General features: G+C 44.4%; 1 protein-coding gene across 1 annotated transcript in view; it reads left to right on the top strand.

Annotated features, from left to right (window-relative positions):
- Window positions 1-6852: 6852 nt before the first annotated feature.
- Window positions 6853-21201, top strand: part of P3H2 (prolyl 3-hydroxylase 2) — a 155706-nt gene continuing 141357 nt past the window's right edge. The window contains exon 1 of the mRNA XM_026496551.4: window positions 6853-7504. Within this exon, the coding sequence (XP_026352336.2) occupies window positions 7037-7504 (468 nt within the window). The 5' untranslated portion in view covers window positions 6853-7036. The remainder of the gene's footprint in view (window positions 7505-21201) is intronic.

Below are 21201 nucleotides of genomic sequence, written 5' to 3'. Positions count from 1 at the left end.
AACAAACAATTGAAAACAACAAAAAGCCAACTTTGCCTACCCAAATTTCTTTGTATAGTTCACATAGTATTATATCCTTAGTTTCTCCCCATCGCCTAACTCCAAGGATCAAATAAAACCACAAAATGTACCCAGCTCAGAACCCTCAATTGGTATTAGTTGAACCTGAACAAGGATGAAAGTCTAATGCTATCAGGGAATTTAGTGTAGATTCCTTACCACCTAAGTAAAATCTTTATGTTTCTTCCGGTATGTTCTGTATTCAACTTTCTCTCTAGTTCCGCAGCAGCCTGTGTTTTTGTTGGAAACGGGTACCAGGTACGATTGAATGTGAAGTGGTCTTGTCTATTGTTTCCCCATGAAGCTGAGGCCAGAGAGATGAGAACACCAACAGCTCTGCTGTAGCCAGGATGGGCCCCAGCACAGAGCTTCTACTTGGCGGCCACTAAGAGCGAGGTAGACCAGATCCGGAAGGAAGGTCCTGACAAGTGGTCAGAAGCACTTTGGTGGACCAGAAACAGGGACACAGAATCAGCAAGCAAGAGAGGAAATTCAGCCAGGTGACCAGGAGCAAAGCAGCCATCATCAGGGGTGGCTGTAAGACGAGACAGAGGGCACCGCAGAGGGGAAATGTAGCTCATTCCCCAGGATTCTGTCAATAAGAATGAGGTGCTGGTTGAGGCAGGTTACTAGCATTAGTGATGTGTGACAGCTGGAGACAGGGGCTTGGTTTAGGAAGAATCCAGTTACAGAGAGCAGAAGCAAGGTGGGGCCCATTTCAGAGGAAATAGGCTGATCATTATTCTACTTAGACAAGTAGAATGTTGGAGGTGAGCCCCTATTTTCCTCATTTGACTTGCTGCAGGCACTTCTAGAATAGTGCTTCAGAAGTTTCCTAGCTGAGAGTAGGCAGGGAGGCTTGATTGGAGGGTGTGGGTGGCAAAAGTAATAGAAAGACCACTTACCGCCTATCAAAACCCATAGTCTCCAAACCTGCTTTTCAGCGATAGAGGTAATATTTGGGTTTTTATTGCTTCCATTTCTGCATCTACTCAAGTGGTTCTAAAATTGAAGTTGGAGAATTGATTAATCATCAACCCTAATATCTCAACATCAGAAGACATGAGTTCAGTTTCCAACCTAGATTTCAAGGGCACAGCAGGCCAGGAGGAGAAAGTGGGACTGACTTTTTCATGGGAGAAAACCTTCTTGGATTACTGCATGACTGGGCCCAGACTTTGTCTCAAGAGCTTGCAGCAGGGCTGAGCCTGAAAGGTGGGATCAGGGAGCCCCTGCTACGGAGAACTCAGAGAAGGAGATAGGAAGGGGGTCTCAACGATAGGCAGGACATGAGGATAATCTCAGAATAATGGATCCCCCATACATACACAGTAATCTCTCACAGAATTTCTCACGAGTAAGTTTTTCTTCGTGTCCCTAAACAATAATTTGGGAACCTGGCATGTCTTCGGTAAGAATGAATTAAGACCTATTGACTCTCATGGTCATGACAGTTGCTACATGCATTGTGTCATCTGTCAAGTTGAGTTCAGGGTCATATTCAGCCTCTGTCTAATACATTAGGTTTTACACACACACACACACACACACACACATACACACACACACTGTCCATATTTATTTTGCAAAAAAAAATTGTATGAGTCTGTGACTCTAGCTGAATGAGGAACATACAACAAAGTTGGTGACTAAAGAAAAAAATGTGCTTTGTACAGTTTAACTAAAGCAGAATTTTGATGGAGCCATGAAGATTTTTGAGGAGTAGGGACAGGCAACACCAGCAGGGGAGATAATAAATAGGCTTCAACCCTGGCCCTGTAACTTGTAAACTGGCAGCCTTTGGCAAACCATTCTTCTTTTATAAGTTCCATTTTTCTCACTGGTAAAATTATAATACTAATGTCTTACTCAAAAAGAGCCTTGAAAGTGACATGTCTAAATGTTTGTGAAAAGAACTGGCATAACCCAGCACACAGGATATACCCAAGTCTCTTGATTTCAGTCTGAATTGTATTTTTAGCTAAAATTATTTTGGGGAATAATTAGCATTCTTACTTCACTTTTTTCTTGTTCAACTAAAATGCGAGTCTCCCGAGGAATGAATTTAGAATGCCTCCATGACAGGAGTGCAGGGACCAAGTGTTTGCAGCGTTTTGTTTGATTTGGAATTGTAGAGCTCAATTAGGAATTAAGGTAAGCACAGGGACAGAGCTATTAAGGAAATTGGAAGGGAACAGACAGTCCTGGAATGTGGCAACTCCTGTTTGATTTTAAATGTAAGTTAAATATTAATTTTTCTAAAAAAAAAACCCATGGAGGCCTTTCTTTTTCCCTTAAACTGATAGATTGTTGGTGGCTTGCCTCTCACACTAACTTATTTGGAGGGGAAAAAAAAAAGTCTTCAGATGATCCTATTTGAGTAAGAAAAAAGTCTTCCAAACAGCTCCCTTGTCGCCAGCGTCAACAGCAGCTGAACAGGGTTGGGTTGTTGCATAGTGAGAATTATTCCTTTCATTTTAAAGGAATCAAAGATGTTTGGGGCAAGCAAGAGCCCTGGTTACACATGATGAAAATAAGCAAATATTAGATTTGCTTATGGAAACTGTTGATTAAGCCTCCTGCTGAAGTCTGAGGACACTTTTTATTGTTCCGTCAGGATTTTGAAGGAAAGAGAGAAGTCAGCTTTGAAAAACCTTGCTGATTTGGAGAAAATAAGAAGCATCTAAGGATCTCCTCTTTTCCGAATTCCTTCCTGCTGCTGGAGGTTCCCTAAAGCAAGTGGGTACGATGATGCTGTGGACTTGCAAACAGAAGTCAAAAGGAAACTCAAGCTTCTGTTGAGATTCATTCCAAATATAATAAAAAAGGAAGTGACTGAATCCCTTTTAAAGCTTTTGGATGGATTCTCTTGTGCTTTGGCTGTTCTCTGACTTTGTAAAGAATGGGGAACAAAAGCACAATCGCACTCTTCATACCCATCTTAGCAGACACTCCAACATCTGCCACTTCCAATGGCTCCATTTTCCACATCATCTTTTTTTCTTACTTTCCTGCATTTTTCTTCCGTTTCCTTTTTAAAAAAAAAAAAAAATTCACAATGCTACCATCATCTGGTACTCCATGACACAAAGCATGCATGTTTTACATTTCAGCCTATAAAATGAATCATGCTACTCCCACCACTGCCTATCTGTGGGACCTGTGAGCCTAGGCTTTCTCATTTGTAATATAAGAAAGTTGAATAAGATTTGCAGTGTTTAAGCTATGTTCTAGCACAACGTTTCTCAACTTGGGCACTGTTGATACTTTAGGCTGGGTAATTGTTATAGGAGACTCTCCGGTTCATTGTGGGATGGTTAGCGTCATGCCCGGCCTCTATCTGTTAGATGCCAGTAGTACAACTGTATCCTCTGTCCCAGTTGTGGCAACCAATAAGGTCTCCTGGGGGGGGGGATTACTAACTAAAGCAATGGTTCTCAAACCGGTGAATATAGACCCCCTGGGGAACGTGGTAGAAACATGAAGGTCCATACATGATTCTACTTCAAGAAGCCAGGGCCTCTGTGCCTTTTACTAATATTTGGATACACAACAAAATTGGAGAACAACTGTTTATGAGGAACTGTATTGATGAAGTGCCTCTCAGACTATGATTTTGCACAAAGAGCCTCAGGAACTTGTTAAGAGTTCAAGGAAGGAAGGAAAGAACCAATCATCAAAGGATTTGTTAGAAATGCACATATTTCGGCTCCATCCCACACTTGGTGAGTCAGAAATGCTGAGATGCAACTAAGTTGTCTAAGAAATGGCCCGGGTAAACAAAAGTACATTCTTGGTACACCCAGCAAGATGTAAAGACGTACAGATGTATGAGAGACCCAGAGAGGACTGCCTTTCTCAACACAGGTTGATGCCATTGGGCAGAGCATTGCCTGGAATCAACTTCTCCATCCTGCATAGCTCTTATCACCTTATGGTCATGAACATTTGTTCTGATCCAGCCTTACAAGGTAGATCAGATTGTCCTCCTTGGGGAGCAGGTATCTGAGGGGTGGCATATCTTAGACTCATCAATCCTCCATAGCACTTGGGAGTCCTGACCCATAGACTTACTCTTTGGACTATGGTATTCACTCTACTGGTGGTTCTCAATCTTGGTTTCATCTTAGAATCATTTAAGGAACTTAAAACAAACAAACACACAAACAAAACCCCCAAAACTCAATGCTGAGGCCATACCCCAAACCAATTAAATCAGAATCTCTCTGAGAGCCAGATGGCAGTATTTTTGCCCTTCTCAGGTGATTCCAACATTCAAGCAATTTCGAGGTGTCAGTGAAACGCTTCCTATAAAGTCACATAGGATTTGTGTAGAGGGAAATAAGGCAGAAATGTATGTAAAAGGTTTGAAAACACATGGCCAGTTTGGCAGATCAGTAGGATGTCTGGTATGGCTACAGACTCTATTTGGTTCTATGCCAATACTGGTGCTTCCCCTTAGTTTTCCTGGATTCTTCCACTAGAAGCTATCTTTGCAGGTTCTGCATTTCTACAGTACTTTGAATCGAATATAACACGTACCACATTCTACTGTCGCAGGGTTCTCATCTCACAGATTTGAAGAATGAGTCTCTTGAACACAAAAGGGTGAAGTAAAGTGAAAGTTTATTAAGTGAAGGTGAGAACAGAAAGGAAAGAAAAAAAAAAAAAAGCCCTGGAGTGAGAGGTATCCTGAAAGGGATGCCACTGAGGGCTTTTATGGTCTGTCTTTTACAGAAAACTGAGGAGGGAACTTGGCAAATTTCTTGTCAATATCATGGTGGATTTGTGAATATCATGAGCATTTCCTGTCTATATTTAGAACCAACTGGCTGACTTACTATATCATGAGAACAAACAAGGTGTTCCCTTCCCTCTGGTTAATATCTTGTCTGTAACATTTCTCCACATCTGGGATTTCTGTGAGCCTCCTTAAGTAGACCCCTGCAGGAGCCTAGTCATGTAGCCCCCTACCTGTCTCTCCTTACCTAGTCTTTCCTGTCCCTTACTCACTACCTTGGATTATAGTCCCATATAGGAAGTTTGTCTCCTATACAACATTGTGAGTTTCAGGGATATGAACCCTGGCTTATTCAACTCCCCTTCCCCTAGAATACCTAATTGAGAGTAGGCATCCAAAGATAGGAATTTAATTGACATTTATGTGGAAATGACACAGAATGCAGGGATAATATATACCAAAGCCTCCTGGCACTTTATCCCCAGTCACACAGGAGGACTTCCTAGCCTGGTGTGCTTCAAAACCTTCCACAAGTACACTGATAACTCTGGACTCTGAGTCTTAATCTGAAAAGAGAGACAATCCCTAGAGAAAAAATCTGGGCAGATGACCCAAGTGCAAATTCTGGCATACTGAACATTCAAAGCATTCAGGACACACTCAGGTCCAAACTGGAACTTTTCCACCAGTGGGATGAGCCAAAATGAGTGAGGTTTGGTGGAAAAAAATAATAACAGCACCATTCTTTGGTGTCCCTTGAAATTACAAAGCCAAGCCTGTTCATGGTCAGAGTGGTCAACCCAACAAAATGAATGAAGGAATGAGCATAAAACTGGCAACTTCCTTAGCATAGTGGGGATTCCACACGAAAGACTTTTTTTGAACATTCATTATCAACTACATGGTATGTGTGGCTCTTTCCCATCCCCCTTCTCTCTTGCTCACCATCCCAGTGGCCAAGAAAACTTTGGGGAAATTGCCACAGGCGCTAGAACACAGGAATGCCTTCAGGAGGTAGGCTGGAGGAGTCAAGGGTCCAGTGAGTAAGCTCTCTGGAATCTCTGTGCGAGTTTGGAGCCAAGGAACAGGAAAGAGGGGAACACCGTGGCTCAGAAGGTATTTATGGGAGAGTAGAAGCAGAGGAACAGGAAAGCCTCTAGCGAAAGTTGCGTTGGAGTTTGGCAGCCGTTTCTTTCAGCTTTCTCATCCCTAGATTGATGTTCATTGCTTAAGTCCTAGGGGTAGTGGGTTTTTAAACTGGCTCTTTGTTCAACCCTTAGAATAAGAATTTATATCTGAAAACCATTTGATGTGTTGGGACATTTGTCTGTTGTAGGAGATGAGGAAACGGAGGTCAGTTACACAAGGTCACACAGTTGGTACACTAACGGACAGACTATAAGGACAGTCTCACTTTCCTCCAGGTTCTCTAGGTGCTGTGATACCGCCTATGCACAGAAAGGTGGGCGATTTTGCTTCTCTCTTGCCCCTACCCCTGCTTCAGTGCAGACACACACCCCTGCAAAGTGGGATGAGAAGGCACGGGAGGGACCTAGGGAACTAGCAGTAAGCTTTTGATTCCATAGGCCCAGGATTGAATAGTTTCTTTTGCCTTTTCACAGTTCTATACATTTGATCTCATCGCCTTTCTCCTCAAGCCTCCGCACCTGGGCCGTCCCCTGGTGCTTTCCTCCCAGTCTGAGATGGAGCTTTAGGGCTTCCTCTGAAGGTGAAGGACTCTGCAAACTGCGAGGTCATGCACAAATTCCAGAAATTGATAGAGTCCTAACCTTCATAAGCCGGATTTCCCTCCTCTCTTTAAAGGGAGTATTCCCATCCATTCTGCCACGCGCAAGGGAGCCCACGTGGAAAGCTCTCGTCCTGGGCTGCCTCAAGCGGTGCCCGCTCTCTGGCTGGCACCGGGCAGTGCGGCGTCTGGCGTGCGGGCGGCGCGGTACGGGCCTGCAGGGCGCGCGCTGAGCGCCGGCGGGCGGCTCGCGGAGGCTCGGGCAGCAGGAGGAGCGTGTGAGCTGTGGGCGTCCCTTTAAGAGCGGCCGGCCGACCCGGCCTCCGCCTCTCAGTCCGCTGAGCGCCGGCGGTCACCTGGGGCTCGCGGGGCAGCCGGATTGCGGCGGGGCCGGCGCTCTCACCGCGAAGGTGGGAGACGGCGCCCTAACGCCAGGTGCCGGGAGCCGTCTGGGAGCGTGGCCGTCCCGCGCCTCTCCGCGCCAGAGGATGCGGGAGCCCATCTGGGCGCCGCTGCCGCTGCTGCTGCTGCTGCTCCCGCCGCAGCTGTGGGGCGGCCCCCCGGACAGCCCGCGCCCGGAGCCGCAGCGCGAGCCCGGGCCTCTGCAGCCCTTCGACTTGCTCTACGCCAGCGGCGTGGCCGCCTACTACAGTGAGGACTACGAGCAAGCGGTGCGCGACTTGGAAGCGGCGCTGCGCAGCCACCGGCGCCTGCGGGAGGTCCGAGCGCGCTGCGCCCGCCACTGCGCCGCGCGCCGCCCGCTTGCGCCCCCCGTTGCTGGCCCCGCGGCGGAGCTGCCCTTCTTCCGCGCGCTGCTGGAGCGGGCGCGCTGCTACCGGAGCTGCCAGAGCCAGCGCCTCGGGGGCCCCGCGTCCCGCCACCGCGTCAGCGAGGATGTGCGCAGCGACTTCCAGCGCAGAGTGCCCTACAACTACCTGCAGCGGGCCTACATCAAGGTACGCAGAGCGCACAGCTAACGCCCCCTGCGACTCCGGGACGCGCTCTCGAGCCCTCCCCACCACCCCAGCCCCCGAGCCGGCGCTCTGCTCCTTAACCTTTCAGTGTGGGTCTCCTTGAACCTGCCTGCCCCCTGTTTGTGTATCTAGGTATCTGATGGCCCAGGCTCTGTAACTAACATTAGGTGGAACCTGCACAAGCCATTAGCTCCTTGGGCATCAGCTTGTCTGTGGAAAAGAGGACTGCATCAATGAGATGTTGAAAGTACCCTTTCAGCACTAATTTCAGAGGCTTTGGCAGAGCTGGGTCTAGTATAAAGTCTCTCGCTTCATTTCTCGGTCTAACCTCACCCCCGTTTCTCTTCCTTCTCCACTCCGTCATCCCTCTTACACTTCAGTCTGCACCTTTTCTCTGAAATTTACAAGAAAACATCCCCATAAAGCAGAGTTAAATGTTGACTTGCTCTGGAACAAATTAGCTATCCTCTATTCTCTGCACCTACAAAACAAAGATCAAAAGTTAAAGAAAATCGTGCGGTGGGAGAGGTGGACCTGTGTGGAGCAATCTCACTGAAAGTAATACCCGCAGTGCTGACTCTGCGTCCTTTAGTAGAGGGCTTCCGATTTCTGGAGGTAAGCATTGGAGTGACTTATTTGACTGCAGATGCCCAGTACTCTCCTTCGGATTTTGTGTGTGGGTGGGTGGATTCATCCCGCTTGAAGTTAGTGTCAGGAGGAATACGGTCTATATGGGCATTTAATGCACATCCGCAATTTTGAAGATCCATCTGGATGCGTCAGCAGAGAGAATTTAGTCTGTGTTTCTGGAAACCCACCCCCTTGCAATCCATGCTGTTCTGAATTTACACTTTCTCCCTCCAGCCTTCCGCTTTCTGGCTTTTTATGTCCGTGCATCAGTGTCTCCTCTACACCTGCCGAAGTGGCAGCTTTGTGGGTTGGCCTCCCGTAGCTTTAGCCAATAGGACAGGCTGCATTTCTAGCCTGGCAAAAATACACACCATGTACAGATCCACGTGCGGGAAGTGTGGGAAGGACACTCTAGACATGTGCAGTTGTTTGTGGAGTTCAGGAAATCACAACTGAGAAGAACCCTTAAGTCCCAGTGCTATGGCTGAGAGGCTGGGGTTCACTAGACTAATATCTTGGGTAAGAAATAAGGCTCAAGTCTGAATCCTTTCCAGGATTTGTCTTTTGCTTGCTTTTGCCCCTTGATGAATTTGCTAAACCAAGCAGTAAGTATAAATCTGATTTTTTTTTTTTTTTGATGAGTGGCCTAATTTTTGGTGGTCTTAGAGAAATCAGTTGATAGCAGAGAGGAAGGAGACCTTAAGTACCTGGCAGCCCAAGATATCCTGAGCCAGTTCCCAGAATAGAATGTGGGTGGTTGCTTTTGGTCCCCATCGTACAGTCTTCCCAGGAGTCTCAGATGTGAGGTTGGCAGCCCTGCTGATAGTTCTGTCACACATCTTGGGGAGATTTTCCTTTCTCATTCCTCTCCAGTCTTATAAAAGTAAATAACCATGAGGTTAACTCTTAAAATGTAGGTTTCTTTAGTTCTGTAATTAAGCTTGCATCACTGCTAAGGTTATGTTGATCAGTCAGTCGGCTTCAGTCCCCCAGTCGGAGGTCCAAGAAGGTGAAGCTGTAGGTTTGAGATGCCTCACATTTTTGCAGTGGATTGGTTATAGGAATTAGTCACTCATGGGCACCACTGTTGGGTGTGATGTGATGAACCAATGTAGTTTAAGAAGTTTGGCTCCCAGTGTGTGAACCCATGTGCTAATTTCTGTTTGGCCAGCAGTGTTTCTGAGAACAGAGTGCGTATCTTCTCCCTACTCACCTCTACTCTAATAAGCAAAGCTTCTTGTATCTACATAATTGGTAGTCTCTTCAGGAGGAGATATTTGTATTTGGAAATTCGTTTTTGATGGGTGAGTTTGTAGGAGTGCCTCTGTGAACGTGTAATAAGGTGTACCATGGTTCCCCCCCCGCCAAGAACGCCACAATTTCCGTCTTTGCTTGGCTTCCTGGGAATTTTAATCATAAACACATGCGGGCACGCTCGCACCCATGCATGCAGTCACCATCCTTTGAGAGTAAAATGAAACTCTCAAATAACAACAGAGTACTGTCAGGCTCGGACAAGTATGGATTCGGAAGTGTTTACTCCCTGGTGATAAAAGGTCTTGGTCCCCGGATGTGCTCGGGGATGAGCATAGCTCCTCATATTGTTGAATTACTTTTGACCTCAGGGATCCAGTTTGCCCTTGAAAAGGATGACCCTGGGCCACACTGAATTCAACGAGGACTTTACAGCCAGAATTGGAGAACTGTGATTCCTATAATACAGTCAGAACCAGTGCGCTTCCTCGGGATAAGGAAGCACAGTTATGAGCATGTCAGGATCTACCAACCGTAGAAGCTCTCGGGAGCCTGCTCCTCCACTGTATCCCAGTTAGGGAGCCGCGGATGGAAGCAGGTCCTTTCTACTGGTGTGTTAGAGAGGAAGATGTATTGAGAATTACGAAATCCGAGTCCCAGCAAGCCCAGTTTCTCGTTTCACTGAGGAGGAAAGGAAGAGCCGGAGAGGGAAAGGGGCTCATTCAGTGTAACATATTTAATGGCAGAGCCAACATGATTTGATGAAATGAGCACAGGACTGACAGTCGGGAATCTGGCCTTTGCCAGTAACTGATGCCCATGCCTGCGCTGTGCCCTCTGCCCCCACTGGGTCTCCTCAGGTCCCAGGGACTGCTGCAGTCCCCAGGGCTATCCTTCTGCCAGATTTGGACAGCTCCGGGGATGAGTAGGTCCTTGTCCTGTGGTGTAACAGATACTCACTGCATTTATCTTAAGCTCTGCTCCATAGAATATTCCTCGAGAACTGGCATGTTGGGAATTTGTCTGCACAGCTATGAGGCAGAAGTTCCATTTGGTTCCTAAGCCACGCCTTTCTGATTAAATGCAGGGTGAGACTCTTCAAGCCTCGATTTTTACCATTTCAGATTGTGAGATCTAACTCATGATTCATAGCCTGAAGCCTAAGATAGAACTTTCTTCATAGTATTCTCTGCTCAGAAACCTTTAGCGGTTTCTCCTTGCTGCCTTATAAAGCCACATAGTTGAATGCAGCATCCACAGCCTGGCTCCCCCTTAACCTTCCTGGCGCTGTCTCCCCCACTCTCACCCTCCAGCCAGAGGGGACAATGGTGGCTTGGTCTTCTCCATCTGATACTTTTGCACCCCTGGGCTTTGTTTATTCTCTAGGAGGCAGGTGGGCTCTGCCGTGGGAGAGATCTAGAATTGAAATTTACCTCCTGAATCTCTGGCTGTGTGACCGTGAACAAATCACATGAACTTTCTGAGGTTTGCTTTCTCCATGTGCAGCATGGGGAGATAATAGGCCTTACCTGATTGGTTTAGGTTAGATTTAAGAGAACATTGATGTAGGTACTCGGGACAGGGCCTATTTCTCAAAACACAATGGAGACTTGTTTCTTCTTATTATTAGTTATAATAGCTTTTTCCTTCTCCTTTTTTTTTTTTAAAGATTTTATTTATTTATTCGACAGAGAGAGAGACAGCCAGCGAGAGAGGGAACACAAGCAGGGGGAGTGGGAGAGGAAGAAGCAGGCTCCTAGCGGAGGAGCCTGATGTGGGGCTCGATCCCACAACGCCGGGATCACGCCCTGAGCCGAAGGCAGACGCTTCACCGCTGTGCCACCCAGGCGCCCCAGCTTTTTACTTCTCCTTCTGTACACGTTCAAATGGTAACTGTCCCAACACAGATATACCTGTTTCTGTGAGGCCCTCCTTCACGCCCTCTGCCACTCCCAAGAGAACACCTTTTCTGCCTCCTTTGAATGTCCACAGCAAGGAATTCCTTCCTCTCATAACATGTTTCATTTTTAACTTTGTTTTTTGAGAATTCATGTACTTGCCTATCACTTACGAGAGCTCCTTGACATCAAAGAACTGTCTTTGTCATTTTCGTAAATCTCCTAAAGTGGGAGTTTCCAGATCTGGATAATTATTAGATGAATGATTATTATTAATCATCTGCACGTTAAAAATATGATTTAAAATTAGAGATTTAGGTACCATAGGTCTGGGTTGGTCCTCAGCATCTATACCCCCCCCAAATATCTAAAACAGAGGTCAGTAGCAATAAGTGCTCAGTGTATGTTTGTTGAATGAAGGATAGCTTGGTTTCTTGTGTGTGAAATATTGTGGGGAAAGGTCTCTGAGTGGCAGCAGGAGGTGTTCTCACACTAGTTATTTGGTTTCCTTGCTGGTCAGATGCTGGAGAAAGTTACAGAAAGGCTAGATTCCTTGACTTCTTACTCTCTTCTACTTGTAAGCTCCGGCTAATGTTGCAGAACTCTGTTCCTTTCCCCTCCATCGTTCTTTCCTAATTTAATTATTACTTAAAGCTATGGTTCAGAAAGCCCTTGACACGTTGTGCCGGCTTTACGTACATTTGTTGCATTTCAACAGATTTAAGAAAATCGTTCTTTCCCTTATCTCTGTGCTTGGTCATCAGGAATACTTTGACAGTGACTCTTTTTCTCCCACTGTTCCCAGCCATTCAATAAAAAAACAAAAAACAAACAGAAAAAACTAGTGGCGCTTATTTATTTTTTTTTACTTAAAACAAGCTTGCCCCCGCCTGTTTTGTTTCTGAGTTGGTGCTTTGGGCCATTTGACCTTTGTTTTTCTTCTCAGGATTAAAGGGGGGGTGGGGGGGAAGGAAATAGCAATTAAGTTAGGCAATCCTATCTCCCTCCTGAAGTCATCTCCCTAAACTCCCTTTTTCTTGACCATAATCTATTTTATTAGTGGTTTCTAGAAAAGAAAAAAAAGAAAAGAAAAGAAAACTCAAGGAACTTTTTCCACTTTTAATCTGCTTTATCAACTTTTTTTTCTTTCTAGATGAATGCCTTAACAAAACAAACAAAAAATGGAAACCCTAGGTCACAACTGTTAGTTCAGAATAAAAATCTTTTTTGTATCCCATTTTAAAATCTTTTTTTTTTTTTTACCGATATGTAGACTATGTACATTTTGTCCCCAAATTATTTCAAATCGGCAGTTGACTTTATGTCTTCTTGAAAGAGCTTTTCTGAAATTGTCTTAGGGATTTTTTCCTCTGGGGGTGAGGCCTTTTTTTTTTTTTTGGTCTCACAATTGAGCTTTTTTAATGCTTGAGTCATCAAAATCCACTAGTACCATCTTTCTGTCCCATTTCTTGGGAAGGAAACATGGGAGGTTGTTTGTCTAGCAGCTTTTAGGCCCTGTGAGCCAAGGAATCAGAATCTTAGTCATCTCCCGGAGGGCGCTGGCCATTTGGAGGCCCTGCTATCTCTTCAGCGGTCCTCCACTGAGATTACAAATGGTAAGTGCCACAGAGGCTTTAAAATTCAATTCGATGAGAGTAGCAGCTGCTTACAAATTTTCTCCTTAGTCCTGTGAATCAGGGATTCCTTCACAGGTTTTAATAAAGGAAAGCAATAAACTGCTTGTCTCTCTTCACAGACCCCATCTCTGAGAATCGAATGTGTTCTGTCACTAATAGCATTTGCTCACTGATAAACTCCGAAGGGATAGCTGTGTGGAATTCTTTTGGGAAAGTTTAATAAAATGTCAGCTTGCTTCGTGGGGTAAGCTTGACTCATTCTGAAGGGCGGGCGGGTTCACCTAAAATGAAAATTTGCTATAATGGTCCCTTTGTATTGCCAAGGAATTAAATAAACTGGATTTCTTTGAATCACTTACAGATCTTAGAGCTGGGGGAGAGGGCTAAGTATTTTACTCAAGCAGTGTGGTTTAGCAAGGGCAACAGGTACTATTGAGCGGAACTATATAATGCTACAGCTTGAAGGACCTTTAGCAATCATGAAGTCTGTCCCTACTTAATAACTGATGACACTGACCTCAGAGTTCCCATGACAAATCAGGAAGGGTCAGTAGGTGGAGCTGGGTGGAGAGTGTTGGTGTTCTAATCTATGGCCAGTGCTCTTTCCAGACTCTATGTAATGGGCATGGCGACCTCCCGAAGGGCGGTCTGGTGAATCGGTGGTGCAGCTGAGACCTGCAATGGACCTGTTGTCTTCAGAGGCAAAGCAGACACAGGGCAGAACTTCCTGGGCAGCCCTGCCCACCCTGCATTTTCATTCACATGATACGTAGGCCACTCAGCCAAGAGTCATAGTTGTCTGGTGGAAAATTTTGCATTTCTCATTAGGAAAAATAATTTCTCCTGTCTTTTTTTCCATTCAGCTTTTCTCCTATAATTCTTTTGCTGTCCTTTTATCCATCCCTCCTTTGCTGCTGTCTGACTTCCTAGCTATGTAATTTCCATGAGAGCTAACCCTCATTTGCCAAATGGCCCAAACACATTTTTTGAAAAGTGATTTGATGCGCTTTAGTGCTGAGTGTATGATTTTTGGTTTTCAGGACTGAAGAGGGTTGCAGACTATTGTCGGAAGAAGCTGACCTGACCACACCCCTTTCTGCTTTACTTTTTTTTCTATACTTAGTTCTCTCTTTCTGCCTCTCCTCCCTGATTCCTTTTCCTGTCAGTGATCCACACAGTGCAATCACATCTGAAAAGGAGAAGGTTGAGGGGGTTGATAGAGAGAAAAGCAGGTAGTGGTAGAGTCAATGTCTGGTTTCTGGCTCCAATGAAATGAAGGCCATAGAGCCTCTTGTTTAATTTCATACACAGACATTGGCATCTACTTCCATGAAACTTTTTTTATGTCTCTTTCCCCCATATTCCTCGTGCAGGTCTTGGGCGTATGTTGGGAAGATGTTCCCTTCCCCTTCCAGCTCCCCATCTTTCTGCAGGGGCTTACTGCCACATTCATGGAACATCAGTGTTCCAACCATCCCATTTTACAGATGGGAAAATAGAGCCTGAAGGAGAATCAGGTTGTCCAAATTTATCCAGCAATTTAATGGAAGAGCCAGGATTAGAATCCAAGAACCTCGAGTCCTACTTCTGTGACATTGCCGATGACCACTGTTTGTAAGACTCACACTGAAAACACAAACTCAACCAAATTAAAGTGAAACATACCGTTTGCTAAATGGAATAAACCCGGAAAATAAAAGCTCCCTTAAGTAATGTTATTCCCTGAACTATTATTCTGCCCACTTCTAAGAAAAACTCGGGAATGGGGACCTGGGTTAGTGATCTTCCCCAATACGCCTAATGAAAATGAATGAGGCAAAGCCTCTTCTTTGGAAGGGAAATGAAGGACTAGAGCCAGAGAGAGAGAGAGAGAGACTCAAGATGTCAGATTTTCCAGGCGTTCAGGGGTATCAGAATGATCCTACTGGAATTCATTATCTGCAAAGAGTGGATTCAGTTTTTGTGCAAGTAATGGGATACTGCGGAGGATTGCAGTGTAATTAGACTGGAACTCAGGAAGGGACTGGAGAAAAGCAAGCGATATAATGAAATAAACAAATCCAAAGCAAAACAGAAAAACTGTTAACAAGCCTTCAATCACAGAAACGTTAAGTGAGCCAATTCTGATTTATTTTTCCTGCTTGAATACTAAATTTTTAGCTCTTACTCTGCCAAGATCAATAGGCTTGCATGAAGAAATCAACACATAATCAGGACTCCAGACACAGTGAATTACCTTAATACCAGATTTGGCTGTTTTTAAAAGAATGACCTCAAATTATAGGATCAAAGACTAACCCAGAAGACCATACTAATTATTTCCCCACTGAAGCAAGAGCAGTTTCTTAATAATATTTTTTAGATTGAATCCAGGATCAACAATCAGCATTTGATTCTAGTACATGGCATTTAGAAATGGCATCAGGGACAGAGACCTTCACAGTCAATCATTGTTTCTATAGGATTGCCAAGGACTCGCTTGTGCAGTGGAGTCTGCAAGGTTTCAGTAGGCATTTAAGCTGGAGTTTCCAAATCTTGGCTTACTGATATTTTGGGGTGAGTAACTCTTTGTTGCGATGGGCTGTCCTGTGCATTTTGGGACAGTTGGCAGCGTCCCTGGTCCTTGCCTACTAGGTAGCAGTAGCGACACATTCAAGCCCTCCCAGCTGTGACCAAAAAAAAAGAGAAAAAAAAGTCTTCATACATTGCAAAGTGTTTCTTGGGGGTCAAAATCACTACACACTGAGAACCACTGATTTAAATATTTAGCCATATTTAAGATAGGTGCACATTAAGGTGAGACAAGTCTAAATCAAGTTTTTGACAATACAGGTTAGTAAGCAATGTGCTCACTGATCATGATATTTATGAAAATGAAAATGTTTGGCTATAATTTGACACCTTTTATGAGGGGAAACCCATTGGAAATAGAATTGCTTTCTCCAAGATGCAAATCACTGGGCTCATATCCTATAGCTGGCCCTCCCTTGTGGGCACACTAATTCAGCTTGTATGAAAGAGCAGAGGTTCTGGCTTCTCTCTACTTATCAACTGAACGTGATAGGACAGATTGCTTTAACAGTACAAACTAACACTTTTTAGTTCTAAACTCCAGACTCCAGAATTAACTTATGGCTCTTTCTACTTGGAGTGTACCCAAACTCAATCATTTAAAAGTAATTCCCTGCAACTCTTAGTTTTCTTGGGGTTAGCTCTGTGTCATGCGTAATCTTAGAGAACAGCTTGATTCAAACGCTAAACAGAAGAAGTCTGAAAAGTGGGGACTATAAATAAGAAGGTGTCCTGGGAGAGAAGAAATAACATAGAGACTGAGACAGAGAGAGAGTTAGAGGGTGCCCTAGTCTGTTCGGGCTGGTGCAACAGGGTTGCGTGGCTTATAAACAGCAAAGATTTCTCTCTCCGGGTTCTGGAGGCTGCGAGGCCAAGGTCATGGCACCCACTGATTGGGCTGGTGTCTGGTGAGAGTCCTGCTTTGCTGTAACCAAGCGGCCAGGAAGCTTTCTAGCGTCACTAATACAAGGTCACTAATCCCATACAGGAGGACTCTGCCTTCACGACCTAATCGCTACCCAAATGCCCGCCTCCTGATACCATCACCTTGGGGACTAGGTTTCAACATAGGAGTTTCAGGAGGATACAAACATTCAGAACCCACCAAAGGGAGATACAGAAATAAAAGGAGAAAGATGGGGAGAGGATAGAAACAATTAAGTAAAGGAAAACAAGAGCAATGAAATCAAAAGTCCAGGCAGGGTCCCCCCACGTGAAAGGGTGCTGCATGAAGCAACATGTGGGCGTCACACGCTGACATCCATGTCTGTCCCCAAACCAATCATTCGGAAGCCCATACTGGTTTTTCTTCAGTCCTGCGTTCTCAGTAAAGATGTTTCTGCTTTGAGAGAGCCTGGGGTAGCAGGGCCACTCAGTTTCCTCAGTGACACAGAGAAGGAAGGCGTCCCCCTGGGAGAGATGCTACATGAACAGCATGAATGACCAGATGATATGATCCCCTTCAAATCAATAAATGCTGCAGGAAACCAAACAAAAAAGAGAGTCTTAGTAAAAATGTTCAGTTTTAATTTACATGAAACTATACTACCTTCCCAATCAGCAGTTAAAGAATTTTCCAAGCTCTTTTAGGAGATGGGAAGATGGGGAAAACATTTTCTCGACCTTCAAGTGGGTTGTAGATCATTGCGGGAGATGAGTGTGTGTCCAGTTATAATGTGAATCCATCCGATGAGAAACGTAACCCTTCTATGTGAGTATGTGGGAGCAGTGCAGGGATGTCCTGTATCAGAGCGATGGAATTAGATAGGGAAAAAGGCAGAACGTAAAAGATTTGTGGCATGTGAGGAATACCATTTAAGAATACTGGTAGTTTTAAACTTTGAGATAAGAAAACAGGACTACAAGAGAACTATTGGAAGCTGGTGGAAAAGCTGGAGAATTAATTGAATCCAGAGTACAGGTTGTTTTAAGAGTACATTTGATTGATCATAGGTTTTAAAAGAATGTGTGCTAGTCTGAGGCTTGGAAAAAGTCAATATACGATAGTATATGAAATGCTACCTTTTAGGAAATTTTACTAATAATTAACAGGATTAAAATATACTGCCTCAAAGCTAAGTGCAAGTGAATTGTGGTTTCGGTGACTTTTTAAGTTTGTTAAGGGAAATGTCATTTTGCCGCTTGAGGTTTCTTTGAAATCCTGAGTAGCTGAACCTTCCATTTTATGCTGTGCCGAGTTACTCACCGTCTTGATGATTACGTGTCTATCTCTGTGGAAAGATAATAAAATTACCTTAAAAAAAAAAACGAAAAAAACAGGGAAACCAAACATCGGACTTAGCTTTGAAGCAGTGTATTTTATAACTATAATTGTAGTAATAATAGATGTTATTTATTTACTGTTACTTTGTTTCAAGTATTATGCTAAAAGCTTTACAAAAACTTTCCCATCCAGTTCTCATAATAACCCTAATACATATCTCAGTACAGTTGACCCTTGAAGAACACGGTGGTTCAGTGCGCCGACCCCCACTCGGTTGAAAATCCTCATACAACTTTTGACCCCCTCAGCAACTTAACTATGAATAGTTTACTGTTGTCTTGAAGACTTACCAATAGCTTAAATAGTCAAGTAGCACATATTTTGTATGTCACATGTATTATGTATTGTATTCTTACAATAAAGTAAGCTAGAGAAAATGTTATTGAGAAAATCATGAGGAAGAGGGGTGGGTTAAGGGGTGGCTCACGGGGTTAAGCGTCTGACTCTTGATTTCTGCTCAGGTCATGATCTCAGGGTCCTGAGACTGAGCCTACGTGGGGCTCCATGCTCAGCGGGAAGTCTGCTCAGGATTTTCCCTCTCATTTGCCCCTCTCCCGGCATGCATGCGTGCTTTCTCTCTCTCTCTCTCTCAAATAAATAAATCTTCAAAAAAAGTGAAATTACTAAGAAGGAGAGAATACATTTATAGCACTGTGCTGTTTTTACTGAAAAGTAATCTTTGTGTAAGTGGACTTGCGCGTTCAAAACTGTGTTCTTCAGTGGGTAAGTGTATAATTGTCATTTTGCTACAGGGACCGTGAAGCTAAAAAGTTAAATAACATGTCTGAGAATATACAACTAGTACAGCATAATCGAGTCAGAATCTGAACACAGGTTTTTCTGAGGACAAAATCTGAGTTCTCATGTACTTGTCACGGCCGGTGTGTTGGCATCCAAAGGACATGTATTCAAAAAGTCCTGCCTTTTATGTGTTGTGTGACCCAGGGAAAGCTCACGTATATGAACCTGAGTTTCTTATCTGGAAAATAGGATAGACATACCTATTTACTGGGTTCTCATGAGAAGTTATTGACAAGTTTGTGGGCTCACCTAGGTTGGCACTGACGCAAACGTACTTATCTTTGCCTCTTGGCATCTGGGCACAAGGCAAACTTGTGAGGAAAAGTGAAAGACAAAAGGAAAGTTAAGCCACTAGATCATGATAAACTGAGAGGACAATTACACATGCAGTACGTTCAGAAAACTTTGGGGCACAGAAAACCAGAACCGGACCTGCTCAGCTGGAGCTGGTGGCTTCAAGATCAATTCTCTATACAGTGGAGCACCTCCTTTCACCACTGGGCTGAAACAAAAATCATCCTCTGACTGGACACTTGGGACTGTGTTGCAAAAAGTCCTTTTGCTCTGTTCTCCACTATATTTTTCTGACCCTTTGGTTTCACAATTTCCTTGAGATTGTGGCCTCTTCTTTGTATTTTTCCAAAAATATTGACTCTGTTCAAACACATTCCAAACCTTCTCTGTTTCCTATTAGGGGATAAAATCTCTTCCCACAGACCAACACATCTTGGGAATTTTAAGCCCCTGTAAGCCTCTTCCCCACCCCGATCTTGAGTACCCCTGGGGATGGCCTAGGTTTGGGAATCCAAGAAAACATCTCTTTATCACAGACACCAAAAATGTGACCGCCTTTTATGTAACAGGTAAGTGGGCGAGTGGCTCAAGTAACAATGGGCAGGGTGATTAGTCTAGGGTCAAGCAATTTAGGCTCTGTCTCTAGGTGGTTTTTTTTTTTTTTAAGATTTTACTTAAAAATCTTAAAATTTAAGCAGAAAGAGAAAGAGCACAAGCAGGAGGAGGGGCAGAGACTCCCCACCGAGAGGAGCCCTATGTGGGGCTCAGGTCTCAGGACCCTGAGATCATGACCTGAGCCAAAGTCAGATGCTCAGCTGACTGAGCCACCCAGGTACCCAGACTCTATCTCTAGTTTTATCACTAATGTTTCTCTCTAGGCCTTGAGGTGTCCTTTTGGACAAAGGGAACATTGGACCAGATGGCTTATGAGAGCTGGTTTCTCTTTGTCAGCTGGAGATTCTAAAATACTTCAGTGGACTGGTACAGTGATTCAGCCATCTACCCGTGGAAAAGAAGAAAGTGATGAGATTCTTTTTTTTTTTTTTAAGATTTTATTTATTTATTCGACAGAGATAGAGACAGCCAGCGAGAGAGGGAACACAAGCAGGGGGAGTGGGAGAGGAAGAAGCAGGCTCCCAGCGGAGGAGCCTGACGTGGGGCTCGATCCCAGAACGCCGGGATCACGCCCTGAGCCGAAGGTAGACGCTTAACCGCTGTGCCACCCAGGCGCCCCAAGTGATGAGATTCTAATGGAATACAAAGGAGAATGAGATCCCAGAAGTTTGAAAGGTCACAGGAAAGGAAGTCCTTCCAGGGTGTCTGATGCTATCCTCATCTTTAGATGGTCAATCACTGCAAAGCCGAACCTGAAAGAAGGTCACACAAGTATTAATTCGGTGGTACTTTAGGGGGTATTAGATAAAGTTGGGTATGTTCAGGAAGGAAAAAGATAAAAGACTCAAAACTATGTTTTGTAAGAAAAAAGTTGAATAGGGTTGAAAAGACTAAAGAAAAAGGTTTTAAAAAGATTATCTGCGACCGTCATCGTTGATCTTTATGGCACTGAGGAACTGAAGAACTAGGCCCACGTAACAGAAGTTGCAGAGAACTAGATCTTGGCTCAAACACGGGAGACTTTCCTAACTAAGAGCTATTCAGATCTCATCGGGAACCCCAGGAGAAGGTGTTTGAACACAAGTCTGACACATGCTTCATAGGAAGGCTGCATTTAAGAGTCAATCACTGAAGTGATACTAAGATAAAATTTAATGTTTTTTTTTTCCAATCCACAGTTAATAAGATTCCACAAGCTTATGAAATGAAAATCTGTCTTATACCCACAGATGGGCGATCATTAAATACTTTTTCATTAGAAAAGTCCTACATCCCTTTTTCTGTCCTGCTTTTTAAGTATGGTTAATGTAATCTTTTTTTTTTTTTTTAAAGATTTTATTTATTTATTTGACAGAGATAGAGACAGCCAGCGAGAGAGGGAACACAAGCAGGGGGAGCGGGAGAGGAAGAAGCAGGCTCATAGCAGAGGAGCCTGATGTGGGGCTCCATCCCATAACGCCGGGATCACGCCCTGAGCCAAAGGCAAACGCTTAACCGCTGTGCCACCCAGGCGCCCCTGGTTAATGTAATCTTAGGCCAGGGTGACCAGCACATTCCGTATACATAACTTACATAATGTGAAAAAGGAAAGAGAAAAAACAAAACAGTACTAAGCCTTAAAACACCCACAGGAACTCACCCTCGTGGACTGTTCAGCAGTAACAGTATCCGCTTGGATAGTCCACGCCAGTCCTC

The sequence above is a fragment of the Ursus arctos genome, unplaced genomic scaffold (assembly GCF_023065955.2).
Source record: "Ursus arctos isolate Adak ecotype North America unplaced genomic scaffold, UrsArc2.0 scaffold_4, whole genome shotgun sequence".
Lineage (NCBI taxonomy): Eukaryota > Metazoa > Chordata > Mammalia > Carnivora > Ursidae > Ursus > Ursus arctos.
Note: the sequence above shows the minus strand (reverse complement) of the source record. Positions and strands in the feature narration are given on the sequence as shown.